The sequence below is a fragment of the Hoplias malabaricus genome, chromosome 16 (assembly GCF_029633855.1).
Source record: "Hoplias malabaricus isolate fHopMal1 chromosome 16, fHopMal1.hap1, whole genome shotgun sequence".
Lineage (NCBI taxonomy): Eukaryota > Metazoa > Chordata > Actinopteri > Characiformes > Erythrinidae > Hoplias > Hoplias malabaricus.
In genome coordinates this window covers 207965-223988 of record NC_089815.1, presented here as the reverse complement: position 1 = coordinate 223988, position 16024 = coordinate 207965, and the positions used below count along the sequence as shown (strand labels likewise).

The 16024-nt window shown below is 42.9% G+C and overlaps 1 protein-coding gene across 2 annotated transcripts in view; it reads right to left on the bottom strand.

Annotated features, from left to right (window-relative positions):
* The window catches only part of pcsk6 (proprotein convertase subtilisin/kexin type 6), a 54863-nt gene extending 40606 nt beyond the window's left edge, over positions 1 to 14257 (bottom strand). For both annotated transcript variants that reach the window (XM_066647206.1, XM_066647207.1), the window contains exons 1-5: positions 13808 to 14257; positions 9206 to 9310; positions 7161 to 7271; positions 2613 to 2756; positions 1659 to 1735 (exon numbers count right to left, since the gene is read on the bottom strand). In XM_066647206.1, coding sequence (XP_066503303.1) covers positions 1659 to 1735; positions 2613 to 2756; positions 7161 to 7271; positions 9206 to 9310; positions 13808 to 13966 — 596 coding nt within the window. In that variant the 5' untranslated portion in view covers positions 13967 to 14257. The remainder of the gene's footprint in view (positions 1 to 1658; positions 1736 to 2612; positions 2757 to 7160; positions 7272 to 9205; positions 9311 to 13807) is intronic.
* Between the last annotated feature and the right edge of the window lie 1767 nt (positions 14258 to 16024).

Here is a 16024-nt window from a genome sequence, read left to right as displayed (position 1 = left end):
CAAACTGGGCTTAATATAGAGTGTCTGAAAGTTGGAATTAAAGCGGACAGGGGATGGTGAGGCTACAAAGCCCGGAGCTCTTGGGGATAACTGAGGGGAAGCAGTTCCCTGTGGAGTCCTTGGCAGGACTTGCTCTGAAATAAATGTGTGGCCTGGACCGCTGAGCGTTACCGTGCCTTACACAGCAGCAGCAGCAGCAGCCCAGCTCCATTAGAAGTCAGTTAATGAGGTGTGTGTGTATCCGTGTGTGTCTAGAATGGAAGTGAATATTAAAAGCACTAATCCTACTTCAGGCCAGGTGCACTGCTAAGTCATCTGCTGCTCTCTCTCTCTGTTACTCTCTCTTGCACTCCATCATTCCCTCACTCCAGTTATCATCTTTTCTCTCTTTTTTTTCTCTGAAACTTCTAAACCTGCACACTAAAGCATTCTTTTAATTGATTTTTTTGTGTGTGTGTGTCTTCCACTCAATACTTCTGCTTCAACAGACACATTCCATACGGCAAAGACTAGCTGTGACGGTGAAGGCAAAAAATTAATTGAGAATCTCTGCAATGTTGCCTCGCTTCCAAATATCAGAAATAACAAAGCAGCACTTTGAAGTTCTCTGTCAGAGATTATTGAAAAAAAGATGTAAACGTGAGGAATGAAAAAACGAGAGCAATTCAGGTGTTTATTAACTAAGGCATTTATGATTAAAATTCATTTGATTACAAAAACACACCTGATTTCTGTTTCTCCACATGTCTTTCCTTGCTACAAATGCCCTGAGTTTGAAACAGTTAAAATCAGAGTTATCTGAAATCACAAATTAAATTCTGATAATAATGTGGAGAAAATATATTCCAGTTCAACAGCAATAAGGGAACGGTAAAGAAACGGAGAGGGGCTTGTATTTAAAAGCATGTATTTACTGATGGAATCAGGAACTAGCCTTTGTCATCTGCAAAGAAATAATAACCATTTACCAAACGACAGCCATCTTTTGAAATAAGAACCTTAAAAAAACACTGTAATTTTTTTTTTTTAGAATTACATCTTCAGAACCATTGTAATACGGAGCATAGAGCCTCTGTTATTGTCACTCTGGGCTCAGCGCTGCAGAAACTGTACTATGTAAGTTTCGGATGAGGGTAGGACACCACCCCTGCTCCCTTCCCCCTCCCCACTGATTTCAGTACAGTGCTGTAAATACGACTTAAACTAGGGGGCGCTCCAAGAGCAAAGAACCCAAATCTTACATAGTGTTCCTTCAGAATATTTGTCATCTTTGGACCTTAAATTACTTTTATTTGCAGCACTGATATCCAGATCATCTTTGAGTCCACGGTATATGTTTTAAATTAAAAAAGGTTAACTGTGTGTAATGTCAATTAAAATGAATGTTTGTTGATGCATTTGGGAATTGACACTTCACACACAAACATTAGACTCTTCTCACAGATGTGCTACAAAGACGACACTGAGGACACAGAGCTTGTTAGCAGGTCTTTGTATGAATATAACAGCCTCCCACATACGGCACTAAACAAGTCACACAGCATTTTAATTAAGCTCATTGAACGAAGACTACCTAACAACAAGCTCACTGGGTTTAGTCAAAATGTCAGATTGAAAATATCCGGTTCCTAACAAATAAGCGGCAGAATGGCACTCACTTGTTTTCATTGCTGGTGTCGTATCGCGGTGTGGGGTCATGGTCGTTGCCGTTCACGTCGTAGCTGGCTAACTGGTCCTGGGCGCAGGCAGGAAGAGAAAAGACCAAACAAATCACTTTGAAAAGAAGCAATAAACAGGGAAATAAATAAATATATAACATATTATACTGCCCATGCTTTCATCCCATTTGGGTCATCTCTCATCTTTCGCACTATTAGAAAGTGGGTTATAAATTGGGCCCAACGCAGGCCATAACTTAGCACTGTAATCCAAAGTGTCAGATGGCAAAATGAAGTGTATTTATGGCAAGGTTGCATCCTGCAGCGCTGGTAAAAGGCACTGTAGTGAGCCAGCATACAGAAGTCTTCCACATCAACTATACTGAGCACGTCATGAGCAAAATATACGTACGGAAGCTCATCAAAACCAGAACCAATGGCATTACACAAGGCTGGTTTTTAACTAACATTCTTGTATTTGTTTTTGTGCAAAATATATCCTTTCCCCAATTTGGCATCCAAAATGATTCTTTATCTTTATTTTCGTTCATTTATTCATTCATTGTCTGTAACTCTTATCCAGTTCAGGGTCGCGGTGGGTCCATGGCCTACCCTGGAATCACTGGGCACAAGGGGGGAACACACCCTGGAGGGGGCGCCATTCCTTCACAGGGCGATATCTTTATTTTGCAAATACTATTGTTTCTCTCTGTCAGGTGATAGTTATAACCCTTCTAAACGTTTCTAAAAGTAAAAATTAGAATGAATGACCAAGAAATGAAAAATTGTAAATGCTGTAATTTACACCAAGTTTTAGAAACTCTCTCTTAAATAAAACATTTCTGTATTTAACCCCCTTTTTGTATTTTACTTCCCTAAATAACCAGTTATTGCTTGTTGTCAAATCTTCTTCAGAGCTTTCACAGCCTTGTTTTCAGGCGTTCAAATTCTCACGTAATTTTGGGCCAGGTCCGGGTGGTTCCTTTCTATTCCGTCATCCAGGATGGTGACAACGACGTTTCTGCCGGTGTAGCCTCGCTGCCAGGCTGCCAGGATGTTCATTTCCGAGCGGCATCGGCTGTTTTTATCACTGCAGTGCTGGAGGACAATAAGAACAGTCGTCATTCATGATAGAAGATGATCCGCTTGGAAGATCTTATCGATACGTCAATAAACACTGCATGTAAACCTATTTAAATAAGTGGATCTCAGAAGTACAAGAGCAAGAATACACAGAATACACAGAATACATAACAAACAGCATGTGTCGTGGTTGTCAGGAACACAGTGGAGGACCCAACTATGCGTTATACATTTTCACTCAACACAAGAGTGTGGTGAAGACAGCAGAATTAATTATTCTATTAGGGACTTCACTCCCTCCCATACAGGACACTGCCAGCAGTCGCTGTCTGACCGGAGCTCAGAACGTATACAGAAGCCCCTCTCAGCCCCACCATGGACTGTTCTCGCTGTTGGCCACAGGAAGGAGGTTTCAAAGTCTTTGAAGCAGAACAGCAAGGTTCAAAACAGCTTTTTTCCACATGCCATAAGATTGCTCTAAATAAAACACTGCTTCGTTCGATTACTTCATACCTGGGAGCTCCAGTGCAATACATTATAAATATATATTTTTATTATACATAGGTTTACACACACACACACACACTATTTAACACACTATATAACACTGTATTACTGCTACTGTTCATGTCCAATGTACTTTGAGCCGATGCAACGTAATTTCATTCTAATGCGCATTGTACAGAGAAAATCTGAATGACGATAAAATCTGTCTATGAGGTAAACACAGAGAGAAGTGGGAGTTAATGGTAAATCCCAGTGGTGAAGGCCAATGTAGACAGTCCCCTCACCACATCGTACAAGCCTTTATTACCTACAATGACCTTGTGACGTACAAGAGCACAAACCCACAAATTACAAAAGCGTAGTTCATGTTTATTCAGATGAAGAAGTGTGTGTGTCCTTGAGTGACTCAATGTAGATCCCCTTGCCGTTGACAGGGCCTAATAAAAAAGAGTCCTCTAGCAGAAAGTTATACTGCCTATAACAGCCTGTACTGTTATAAAGGCTCATGCTAAATTTACTTTCTGGAGGTTGTGCTTTTTTAGGTCGAAAAAAAAAAATCGATTTATATCCCAAGTGTAAACCCATGCAAACACTGTGATCTTAAAAAGAAATTCCATCCAAAGATCATTTTCTTAATAGTGATCTCCAGTGCCTCCCAATGTCGAGAGGGTAATAGCACCTCGTGCCACTGAACAGTAAGCTGTCTGAAGACAAACTTGGGGAGAGAAATTCTAATTAGCAGAGGAGCTTAACTCTTGACAGAGGCACGGCAGAAGTGTAGCGCTTGCTGTTATGTTATGGATCCTGAGCTACAGGAAACAGGAACGCTTGCTTGTTTCATGGAGCATAATGTTTACAAAATTACCTTAATGAGATTCACGTCAGAAAAAGTGCATGTAAATGAGAACGAGAGCTTTGTGATTAAAATACAGTGTGGTAGCTGTTTTACATAAGTTAATTGCTTTAGAAAGCTGCTATATGAAGCTACTTAGTAGCTTTGCAGCATAAACCAAATGGCTGAACATAAAAACAGAATGACATGGCCTTTAATATGTGACAATCACATGGGAAAGGAACTCACAACCACAACACAAAGCAAAAGCCATGTCTGAAAGTATTCAGATTAAGCACTCAGAAAACTCAGCCTCACAGGATACACATCAGTCTGATACCGGGTTCTATCCCAGGATTAGAACCGTGTGATAAAACAGCAGCAGTACTTACTGAGATGGGGAGATAAGGAAGGGTTTGTTAGTTATTTAATTAAATGCAAACAGAAAGAATAGAAGATAAAATAGAAATGATGACCTTATTGTGTTGATAAATGAGCTGGCTTCATTAAAAAAGTGGTTATATTTAAAATGAATAGCACGAATTTGTCATGAAAATTGGTCAATATTTATCGATATTGACTGAAACGAACCATTATACCACGGTATACTTCAGCTACATCCCCCAGCCCCTACTGAGCCTGAAACACCATATGAGAAAAATAAGTCTAGAGACATTCTGAAGAGCAGTTTCAATGTTTGTGGAGGAGAACGCATGTCAAGGGTTGATGTATGTGCACTACAACGAGCCGCAGTGAGTTGATGTATTCGCCTTGCTCTGGGCCAAGCCTGCCAGCAGATTAGTGCTTCTGGCCACATTGCGCTGGCGACATTTCATCTTGCGACGAAAACAATGACAAAAGAAAAAAGTTTTGCGAAGACATAACTGCGGCAGAGCCTCTCCATGTAATCTTGTCATCTTCATGTGGTCCGAAATGACACCGTGGGATGAAATTTCTGAGGGAAAAACTGTGATGGCTGTAGGACGAGACAACATTGTTCAGTTTTATCAGAGTAACAAAGGAAGTGTTAAGCTGAGCTAAACAAACATGGCGCCAATCAGCTAAAGGTGTATAGAAAAATGGAGATTCAGACAGGGAACGTTTATGCGTTTCATTTAAGTTTAGATTTGTTTGACCAAGCGTTGGCTCTGCAGCCTGTTTATGGCTGACTAGTGCAGTCTGCCTTTTCCACAAACATTACGACTGCTGACAAATCAGTGCTTTGTACTGCTTCTATACAACAGCTGAACTGCGACTAAGTCTGAATGAGTGGAGACTGTTATGCGACTTTATAAAAGCAGCAAACGTCTGTCACACTAAAATAGGTGGCAGGAGGTCTACTTTCATCCCAGTTGCAAAAATCCTACAAAACAAAACTTGAGCTGCACTAATAGCACTGCCCACCCCAGGAAAATAGCATTAATGGACTAAAGATGAGACAACATGAAGGCAACATTATCTCAGTTGCAACTGTCATTAAAAAAAGTCTACTGCTGGGAGAGCACTACCCACTCCAGGAAAACAGCCTCGATTTTAAACAGTTTTTGGACCTGGCATGTCCTAATGTTTTAAAGGGTTAATGTGTGCACTTACTCAAACAGTATGTAGCTCAAACGGTTGTGTGATTGCGTCAGTCTCTATTTATTAACAGAATTAATCAATATGAAAAGAAATACACAAGCTAGACCCAAGACCAAAATACGCACCTCTGCTCCAAAATCCATTGTTTAAAATAAGCAACTTCGTGGGTGGAAATGATTCGGCAGTATGAGAACAAATAAGGAAATGTGTCTCATATGATACACAAAAATACCCATTATCAGGCCAAAAAAAATACAGTTTATTAGCATTTTATCAAAGCACTGACTTATATTTAAGATTTACAACAGCACAGCAGTTTGGAACACAGTCTTCCTTCCTATCTATTTATCATCGATTCCTACCATTTACTCTTAAAAGGCTAAGCACCAGTTAATGGACCTCCATGAATATTCCACATTATTGTAGTCACTGACAGATATAAGTATGAATTAAAATGAAAATAGCAGCTTAATTTGCTTTAAAACTGACAATTTTATTAAACTGACTGAAAAACCCGAGCTCTCTACGGAAATTCTCGAACACAGCCGTGACGTCACTGGTGGACAACAGCTGAATAATGCCGCGGTAAAACAGCGTTATGACAGTATCTAGCTAAATAACCAACATTATTCATGACAATAGCCTAGCAATAAGCTAAACTCAAATGTAGAGGTACCGTTATTCTTGTAAATGTGATCGAAGTCGAACTCGAATTCATCCGACACTATAAACCTCCGTAATGCAGCTACGTAGCCGAGTATAATCTGAGCCACCGAGTTTAGCGAGTCAAGCTAACGTTAACTAACACCAACTAAAACAGGCGAAGTGAGTGTCCTTACCCTGTTTACCTCCATGTTACAGAGGCTCTTGAACACCTTTCGTTGGTGTCCTTACATGCCCATATTGTTGGAAAAGCGCCAGTGAAATGAGCTACAGATAACGGAGTGAGCGGATGGTTCTTTCCAAAGTGCCCGTTTAAAGTGGACAAATTTAGTCCATTTTCTGGATATTTTGGGATCTTTGGGCCATTTGTTCACAGATGTCCCACTGTACATTGAATGATTGCAGCCAAAAACAACACACATTTTCCTCATTTTGCATTAAATTAAGTGCAGCTTCTAGAGTGTTGTCCACCATCTACGTCACAGGCAAGACGCCTATTAGAGTTTCCCAACACCGTTTGGGGGGGGACCAACGGTCTTTTAAACCTTATTCCTTCAATTAGTAAGAAATAACATGTTTTCTGACTCTCAATAAACACAAGTTAGGAACTCAAACTCCACTGGATTTATTTGTTTGACACTTTCATAGACCTGCTGCTTAGCCTTTAAACAATGTTGTATATCAGCTCTAATCAATACAAATAAAATAAGCTTAGGTCATATTGAGGCAAGAAGTTATGCGGGTGGAGAAAAAGTCCTGCCGCAGAAAACACTCCCTCTATTCCATTCCTAACCGTGTCTATGTTTATTTATATAAATTCATATTTACATACTTACAATATACCACATGTTTGACCACTTGGGGTCATTGAAGTAGACGAAGTTGGGGTCACTCCAGGCATTGCGTTTCACTCGAGACTTTACTACCTGCTGCTGGATCCAGTCGACCTGTGAAAACACAATGAAATTCATCAGACCATGCACTGTATAATAGACTAAATATTTCAGCAGCATCTTCCAGAGAATGGACATCTGTGAGAAATAACCAGAGTCCTTCATCTGAACACATTAGGTCATTTTCAGTGTCCTTTTAGAGATTTCACCCCTTTGTAGCAAAGACACGGTCATTTTCACGATCATAAATATGAAATTCATTGGAGTGAGGGTATCAAATCTACACTAAATAACAAGATATTGTAAGAATTAGGGGCAGCACGGTGGCGCAGCAGGTAGTGTCGCAGTCACACAGGTTGTGGGTTCAATTCCCGCTCCGGGTGACTGTCTGTGAGGATTGTGGTGTGTTCTCTCTGTGTTGGTGTGTGTTTCCTCTGGGTTACTGTCTGTGAGGAGTGTGGTGTGTTCTCTCTGTGTCTGCGTGGGTTTCCTCCAGGTGACTGTCTGTGAGGAGTGTGGTGTGTTCTCTCTGTGTCTGCGTGGGTTTCCTCCGGGTGACTGTCTGTGAGGAGTGTGGTGTGTTCTCTTTGTGTCTGCGTGGGTTTCCTCCGGGTGACTGTCTGTGAGGAGTGTGGTGTGTTCTCTTTGTGTCTGCGTGGGTTTCCTCCGGGTGACTGTCTGTGAGGAGTGTTGTGTGTTCTCTCTGTGTCTGCGTGGGTTTCCTCCGGGTGCTCCGGTTTCCCCCCACAGTCCAAAAACACACGTTGGTAGGTGGATTGGCGACTCAAAAGTGTCCGTAGGGGTGAATGTGTGTGTGTGTGTGTGTGTGTGTCTGTGTTGTCCTGTGAAGGACTGGCGCCCCCTCCAGGGTGTATTCCCACCTTGTACCCAATGATTCCAGGTAGGCTCTGGACCCACTGCGACCCTGAACTGGATAAGGGTTACAGATAATGAATGAATGAATGAATGTAAAAATTAGACCAGGAAATAGCATTTTCATGCAGTGTGCCCAGGTAGAAATAGTCTTATATGTATTATGTGTTTTCAAATTTCCCATTAAACCTCAAACAAAAGGTTGGACTGTTCCTTTAACACCTCCTGGGTGAATTCAATTCAATTAAGGTGAGATTAGTAGCAGTAAATAATAATCTAATAAGAATCCTTCTACTAATTGAAAAAAAAGCACTCAGGCTTGCACAAAATCCCTCTCAGCGATAAAAATACCCCATTTTGTGGATTAACTGAAATTACCTCAGGGAGCCAGATTAAATCTGAGATGGTCACACACTTAGCTAGTCCTTTTCAAGAGGCCCACCAGACAAGGTGGTAAATAACACCTATCCTATTAAATATACGGGGACCTATGTTGGTTACAGTCCCACAGTCACAAAAGAGATCCATAGCACAGGTACAGAATCTATTTTTATGCAGTCTACGTGCCCGGTTATGTCAGCCGTGTCAGTTGAAATGTAGCTATTCACTTGTGAGGACAACACAATGAATACAGGATGTGGATTGCGCTTTTTCAGGTTGACAGCTTTTTATAGAGGATGAGGAAACGTTCAGCGCAGAATCCACGTGGGCTTTTGCCTGCGGCCTGACACTGATGAAACGGGTTATTGGGTATTTGCCACTTCACTCTATTTGTACACACGGCACGAGGCATGATATGATCAGAGAGTCTTCGCAAAGCCGCCCACCTATAGACCTGCGCCGCAGGTTTTATTACTCCCGAGATCCCGGCTGTCGGGAGGAGATAATCTTAGCGAGAGAGGGCCGGCTTCCAGGCCCCGGGAAACAGCTTGACTCTGAATGCCTGGCTGCACTGTCAAATGAAGCTGCGGACAAACGGCCACCTCGTCATATTAATGGGCCTGGGGCCACGGCAGTTTACACTTTTTTGAGGAGAGGATTCAGCGAGGGTGTTTGGAGCATGGAGTGTGGATTGACAGCTGGAGAGCTTTGCTGTCGCCTAAAGGATAACTCACCTTGGGGTCCATGTGGATGAAGCTGTGAGTGCCCCTGGTGGCAAAAGTGGACCTGCGCACCACTCTGCTGTGATGGAAATGGTAATGGTCCTCCAGACCTCCAATCTGAGTTCACAACAAAGAGATAAACACACAACTGTGAGGAGCATAAATCATAAAAACAAGAATCAACAAACGTCCTGATGAGGGTCACAGAGTGAACCATGACAGAAATAAGGGGTCGTACAAAAATGGTAAGATGCGAGGAGGAGAGTAAATAATTCAATGCCTGGAGATGGTAAAGGGGCTCTGAAATACCTTTAAAAGGTTGAATATATTATGATAACCAAGGGTACAATAACAGCAAAAAAAAACCCATCATGTTTACACCTCTGCCTATGCAACTATGCAATGTATTTTAAATAAGACTTAATACATGGCCAGGGCGGCACGGTGGAGCAGCAGGTTAGTGTCGCAGTCACACAGCTCCAGGGGCCTGGAGGTTGTGGGTTCGATTCCTGCTCCGGGTGACTGTCTGTGAGGAGTGTGGTGTGTTCTCCCTGTGTCCGCGTGGGTTTCCTCCGGGTGACTGTCTGTGAGGAGTGTGGTGTGTTCTCCCCGTGTCCGTGTGGGTTTCCTCCGGGTGCTCCGGTTTCCTCCCACAGTCCAAAAACACAATTTGCAGGTGGATTGGCGACTCAAAAGTGTCCGTGCATGTGAGTGAATATGTGTGTGTCTGTGTTGCCCTGTGAAGGACTGGCGCCCCCTCCAGGGTGTATTCCTGCCTTGCGCCCAATGATTCCAGGTAGGCTCTGGACCCACCGCGACCCTGAATTGGATAAGGGTTACAGATAATGAATGAATGGTAATACATGGCCAGCCAATCAGAAAATAAATCATTTACATGTATAATACAGAAAGCTGCATATAAAAAGAGGTAGGAAATGCTATGTAAATACTAATAACGCTACCTTTGTACCTAAGTGCTGTTCAGAATAAATATACAAGAAAAATGTAAAGTCTGGAGTATTTAAGACACTTGTTTTAAATGGTCAGTCTAACACTGTTGAAAATAAAATTGATAAGCGAGCATATGGGAAGCAGTGGGTGGTGTGATGGCCACTGAAGTCCAGTGAGCATGAGCCTTCTGCCCTTATTGGCTCTGAGGAACGTAAAGCATTCCAGATTTATAACAAATAAACAAATTAACTGAAAATAAATGTAACTTCAAATGTAAATTCAAACACGGTTTACACGCAGAAATGTCCAGGAAAATCACCAAGACGTACACATTCTCAGTTATTCAGCTGAACTCATATAATGTATTTGGATAAAATACAAAGATCTCCTTCCAACTGAAACCATGTGAAGTTAAACACTGCTCTTCAGTCTTTGTGTCCAAAAAAATGCAGGCAAGAATGTGTGTGCATGTGTGCGCCTGGATCAGTACAGCCCTGTCCGTGCATCTAAAACAAGGCCATGCTTTCTCTTTCTCTATTTCGTCTTTCTTTCTTGGAGGTATGCAATTCTCTTCATTTTTACTTTATCCTCAATAGGCAGCAACTTGGAAGAGAAATGCTTTGAGGATTAATAAAAATGCTGAGACAGACGAGATGATTTTACTGTCAAGAATGCTTCTGGGAAAGCCAGCCCAGGCAATTTGTCATGATTTACAGTGTCTTTGTAAATCAAGGAATCAAAAACCCAGATACACTGGCTTGTGACAGAGTAAGGAGAGTTGCTGCGTGCTTTTGAGGCATGTAAAAGGAGCTGTCTTCAAGCTATAAACTCAGCTATATGCGGGTGAAGTTCATTGTGGGTGATAAACAACAAAAATCTGAGAGTTACACAGGTCTGCGCTTAAGCTCGTGCCTCCTGAAATGCGACTCTCGACATCCTTTCTGCTGTGAAGCACCGACAAATCCGTTCATCCACCGCAAATCCTCTAAAGTTCCACCAAGTGGCCGCACCATATAGTCTCCAGGAGGTCACAGGCTTTAGTGGAGCTGCTTTAAACCGCTGGCCACCTGCAGCCTCCACCCACGTGACCTCAGTGCTGATCTGATCCTAAAGCCCCAGTCCTCTCTAAACAGTGCTGCCTAGTTGCTCTGTCAACAACTTACTGTGAATTTACTGTGAAACACAGTAAACCCTTCGCTTCCAATGCAGGTGAATTAGAATCAATGGGACCATTTTTCCTTACAATAAACATTTAAAAATCGAACTTTTCTTTCAAAGGAATGTATTTTAAGCAACTGACTGAAGGAGGACGCACTGTATCAAGACATGGCTGTAAAACACCTCAATATCAATCCCAATCAGGGGCTGTTTCTAACAATTAGAGAAACACTATGTGAGATTCGACGGGCTTTTTCCCTCCTGGGTCCCCCCTAGAGTTTAAGAGGGTAATTCATTTTTACAGCTGTCCTAAATTCCAAGGGAGGGGAGGGTTGGTTTTCTACCCTCCTGTAGAAGATAAATAGTGCAGTTTCTGCAGTGCTGAGCCCAGAGTAGCAAAGACAGAAGCTCCATTCTCCCCTATTACATCCCAGTGGGAAATCACAATGATTTTGAAGCTGTGACTGTAAGGTAAAAATACTACCTAGGGTTGCTTTAAGGCCTCAGTGATCTTGTGAATACAGACCTAAAGACATCTGCAAAGCAACTGTTCAGCCGATAACGTGTTTGAAATAACCTGCTCAAAATAAAAGCCATATGTTTTCACAGTTCACACTAACACAGTGAATCTAAAACATTTTTGAATGGCACAAATGTCCAAATATTTAAGGGGTTGCTGGTATGTCAGCCAAGCGCAGATGAATAAAACGTGCAGCACCAAAACAGGTCTTACAACAAGAATTAAAATGAACGAAACTACATGCTGATGTAACGTTTAACTCTTGTACAAAGGACTGACTGAAAGCCCTAAGTGGAGAGGTACAGTATGTTCTGTAAAACTCAAACGATGACCTGCAGCACAGTCCTCTGTGATATATGATTCCTTATATTGTTGAATAATGAATAATAAATATACAGTCCACTTAAATCCAGCTGGATCAAATCTCTTCCAGTAGGTAACGTAAAGCCAGTTTAACATTTGGATTTTACAGTGGAGAAACATTTGCTTAAAGGGGTAATACACAGTGTATTCTGTGTAAATAGTTCATTCATTCATTATCTGTAACCCTTATCCAGTTCAGGGTCGCAGTGGGTCCAGAGCCTACCTGGAATCATTGGGCGCAAAGCAGGAACACACCCTGGAGGGGGCGCCAGTCCTTCACAGGGCAACACACACTCACACATTCGAGTCGCCAATCCACCTACCAACGTGTGTTTTTGGACTGTGGGAGGAAACCAGAGCACCCGGAGGAAACCCACACAGACACAGAGAGACACACTATACTGCTCACAAACAGTCACCCGGAGGAAACCCACGCAGACACAGGGAGAACACACCACACTCCTCACAGACAGTCACCCGGAGGAAACCCACGCAGACACAGAGAGAACACACCACACTCCTCACAGACAGTCACCCGGAGCAGGAATCGAACCCACAACCTCCAGGTCCCTGGAGCTGTGTGACTGCGACACTACCTGCTGCCCCACCGTGCCGCCCCAAAATAAACCACTGAGATGTAAAAACCATTCAGTCACCCATTGGTTACTGAAAAGCCCATCCCTACAATGAAACCTGATTGGTTCCTCAGATGTGTGACATATTAAAACACGGCTGTTTAAGTATGTGGCGCCCCGGATTCAACTCAGCCATAACACTGACCACTTATTTTGCATGATACAAAACCACACACACACATGCAAACACTAAACTATCACTGGGAGGGGTGTTCAATGTGAAATTCACCAGCTGAGAGAACTTTTCTAAACAATGGCCCTTTCTTTATTAAAGGCATTTCATAGTGAAATCGTTCTTCAGATTGGATGAGAATGTTTACAGGGTTTTGTTGAGCACCACAAAGGGTTTTTTTAATTGTCACAAGCGAGGCATCGTGGCACTACATCCCAGAATACTACAGAATACAGAATAATTTCACCATGCAACATGTTCTGATACGTAAGAGATAACACATCGTGAACCCTTTTTTGTGGTGGTTACAGGAACCAAAGATCTGAAGAGTTTATAGCCTCATACCGATACAGAAAGCTGTTACCCCAAATGTAGTCTTGAAGAGATGCTGCCCGGTGTCTGAGAGAGTGGAGATGGAACACAGCTTATATCTCAGCTTATATCTCAGGTTACAGACATTTTTTTATCTTAAATGATATATTTAACAGCTCAGAAGTCAGATGTAAAGTCCCTGTTGATTTGGGGTAGTAAATACAATGCTGTAGATACAGGGACGTCTGGTTCCTATCACTCCCACTGTGTAAAAGAAGAAGATTCAGTAAGTTTCTACAGAATTGAGCCACTCTGAATGGAAAGAAATTTGAAAACTCGCTGGAACTCCCCTTCAACGGCAGCATGACAGTACCGTTAGAGACTGAGGTAAAAACACTGGAACGTTACAAACAGCAGAGGTTACAAACCTATGAGGGAAAGTCTTCATATCTCAGTTAAACAAGGCAGAAAGTTAAGGAAAATTAAGCTTAACGTGTACGCACTTGACCCAAATTCGTAAAGCCATATTTTGAAGCAAGTTTATCCGCCTCTTCGGGTCCCCCTGTGATCCGCACAGCCCAGTGGTTAGTAAAAACGCTTCTGGAGGGCGACGGGTCGCACGCGGAGAAAGTTGACAGCACTAAAAAGGCGAGAAAAAGCATATTTTTTTTTTCCGTGGACCAAGAGAAAAACCCCGGCGCCGTCAACTTTGCGGCGGCAAAACGAGCCGCGGGCGACCGTTACAAAGACTACACTCTGAAAATCTCCTCACAGCATCAGTCCGCGGTCCAGCACGACGGAGCACAGCCCAAAAACAGTCGCCGGAGCCTGAGGGACCCCTCGAACCGGGTCTTATTCAAGCCGTCCACTAGCTTTGAGCGTTCAAATTCACAAACTGCTCCTAAACTGAGAGGAACGTCAACTTTCGCGCTTCTCTGTGGAGCGGTAAATATTCCAGAACATAACCCACCGTGGTTTCTCCCCCCACCCGTATTCAGACAAGTCCCGCCTCCGCTGCAGGTTGATTGGCTAGATCAGCCCCCAATATCTGCCCTGTGATTGGATGCGTGGTTCCGACCTACAAACTGTTCGGGTGCAAAAATTATCAACACAAGCTGATGAACTCCGTGAAGTAGGGATGAATATCAAGGGTTTCACTTTTTTCAGCGTAAGTATAAGCATTGTGTTTATACCTTCTGTGCCTTCTGATATATTACATGAGGATAATAGAATAAGAAGAATAAGGCAAGTAACTTTAAGCCTTAATTATTTTTGTGTTATATAAACATTAATTTGTCTTTAAAGGGCGTTAATTGCCTGAATTGACCGTTTGGATACATTAGCAGCAGATGCACATAGTACACTCTCACGTCTACTGCTTCTCTTGATAGAGCTGAATCACCACTTCGTTGGCTTCATCAGAGGAGCCTTACATGCTGTTGGATTCATGACTCATGGCCCCTCTTGTGGCCTCTCTGGCCCTCATCCCAATATCATTGCACCAGTGCTCACACTTTTATGAGATTGCGGCTTCTCTGACACTCGCTGCTCTAATGCAGAGGAATGACAGTAACCCGTCTCTGCACAAATCTCCTACTGTCCTGGGGCAGGCTGTTATGCCACATGAGGGCTTGAGGCTGGTTTACAACATGGTTCCCTTACACTTCCTCCAAATGGCCTGGTCACTTGATATCGTCTATGTCCAGGTGTTGGGTCAGCAGTGGACGTAGGAAGATGGTACAAACAACAAATGTTATGCGTACCTCACATATAGTCAATCATCTGTCCTCCGTTTCTTTCCTACATTTGACCTGGATGCGATTTGAGTGGGTGTGAACCATTCCCTTGCTTAAGGGCAAGGCCACCCTGTTCCTCAATAATGGAGTTTCCCCTTGCCAGAGGAGTCCTTGTCAAGTTTCCAAGTTTCAGAATTCTTTGCTATAGATCTGCTATCTGCCTTTTGTAATTGGAGGGACCAGTGATCAGGAGGAAACAGTTAAGAAAAAAGAGTTCTCCAAATTAAATCTAAGACTGTAAGAATTGTGCAAATGTTTAAATGTCTCTCACAAAGTAATTTTTTAAGATATCTTCTTGAAATAATGTTTACATTCTTATTTTAATTCAATGTATCATGCGTAGAATTAACCACACAATAGATCAAGCCTTAATTTCATTTTCATATTCAATTATTATTAAAGTATAAATTATTACATTTTGGTCCGGGTGACTGTCTGTGAGGAGTGTGGTGTGTTCTCCCTGTGTCTGCGTGGGTTTCCTCCGGGTGATTGTCTGTGAGTAGTGTGGTGTGTTCTCTCTGTGTCTGCGTGGGATTCCTCCGGGTGACTGTCTATGAGGAGTGTGGTGTGTTCTCTCTGTGTCTGCGTGGGTTTCCTCCGGGTGACTGTCTGTGAGGAGTGTGGTGTGTTCTCCCTGTGTCTGCGTGGGATTCCTCCGGGTGACTGTCTGTGTGGAGTGTGGTGTGTTCTCCCTGTGTCTGCGTGGGTTTCCTCCGGGTGATTGTCTGTGAGTAGTGTGGTGTGTTCTCTCTGTGTCTGCGTGGGATTCCTCCGGGTGACTGTCTGTGAGGAGTGTGGTGTGTTCTCTCTGTGTCTGCGTGGGTTTCCTCCGGGTGACTGTCTGTGAGGAGTGTGGTGTGTTCTCCCTGTGTCTGCGTGGGATTCCTCCGGGTGCTCCGGTTTCCTCCCACGATCCAAAAACAC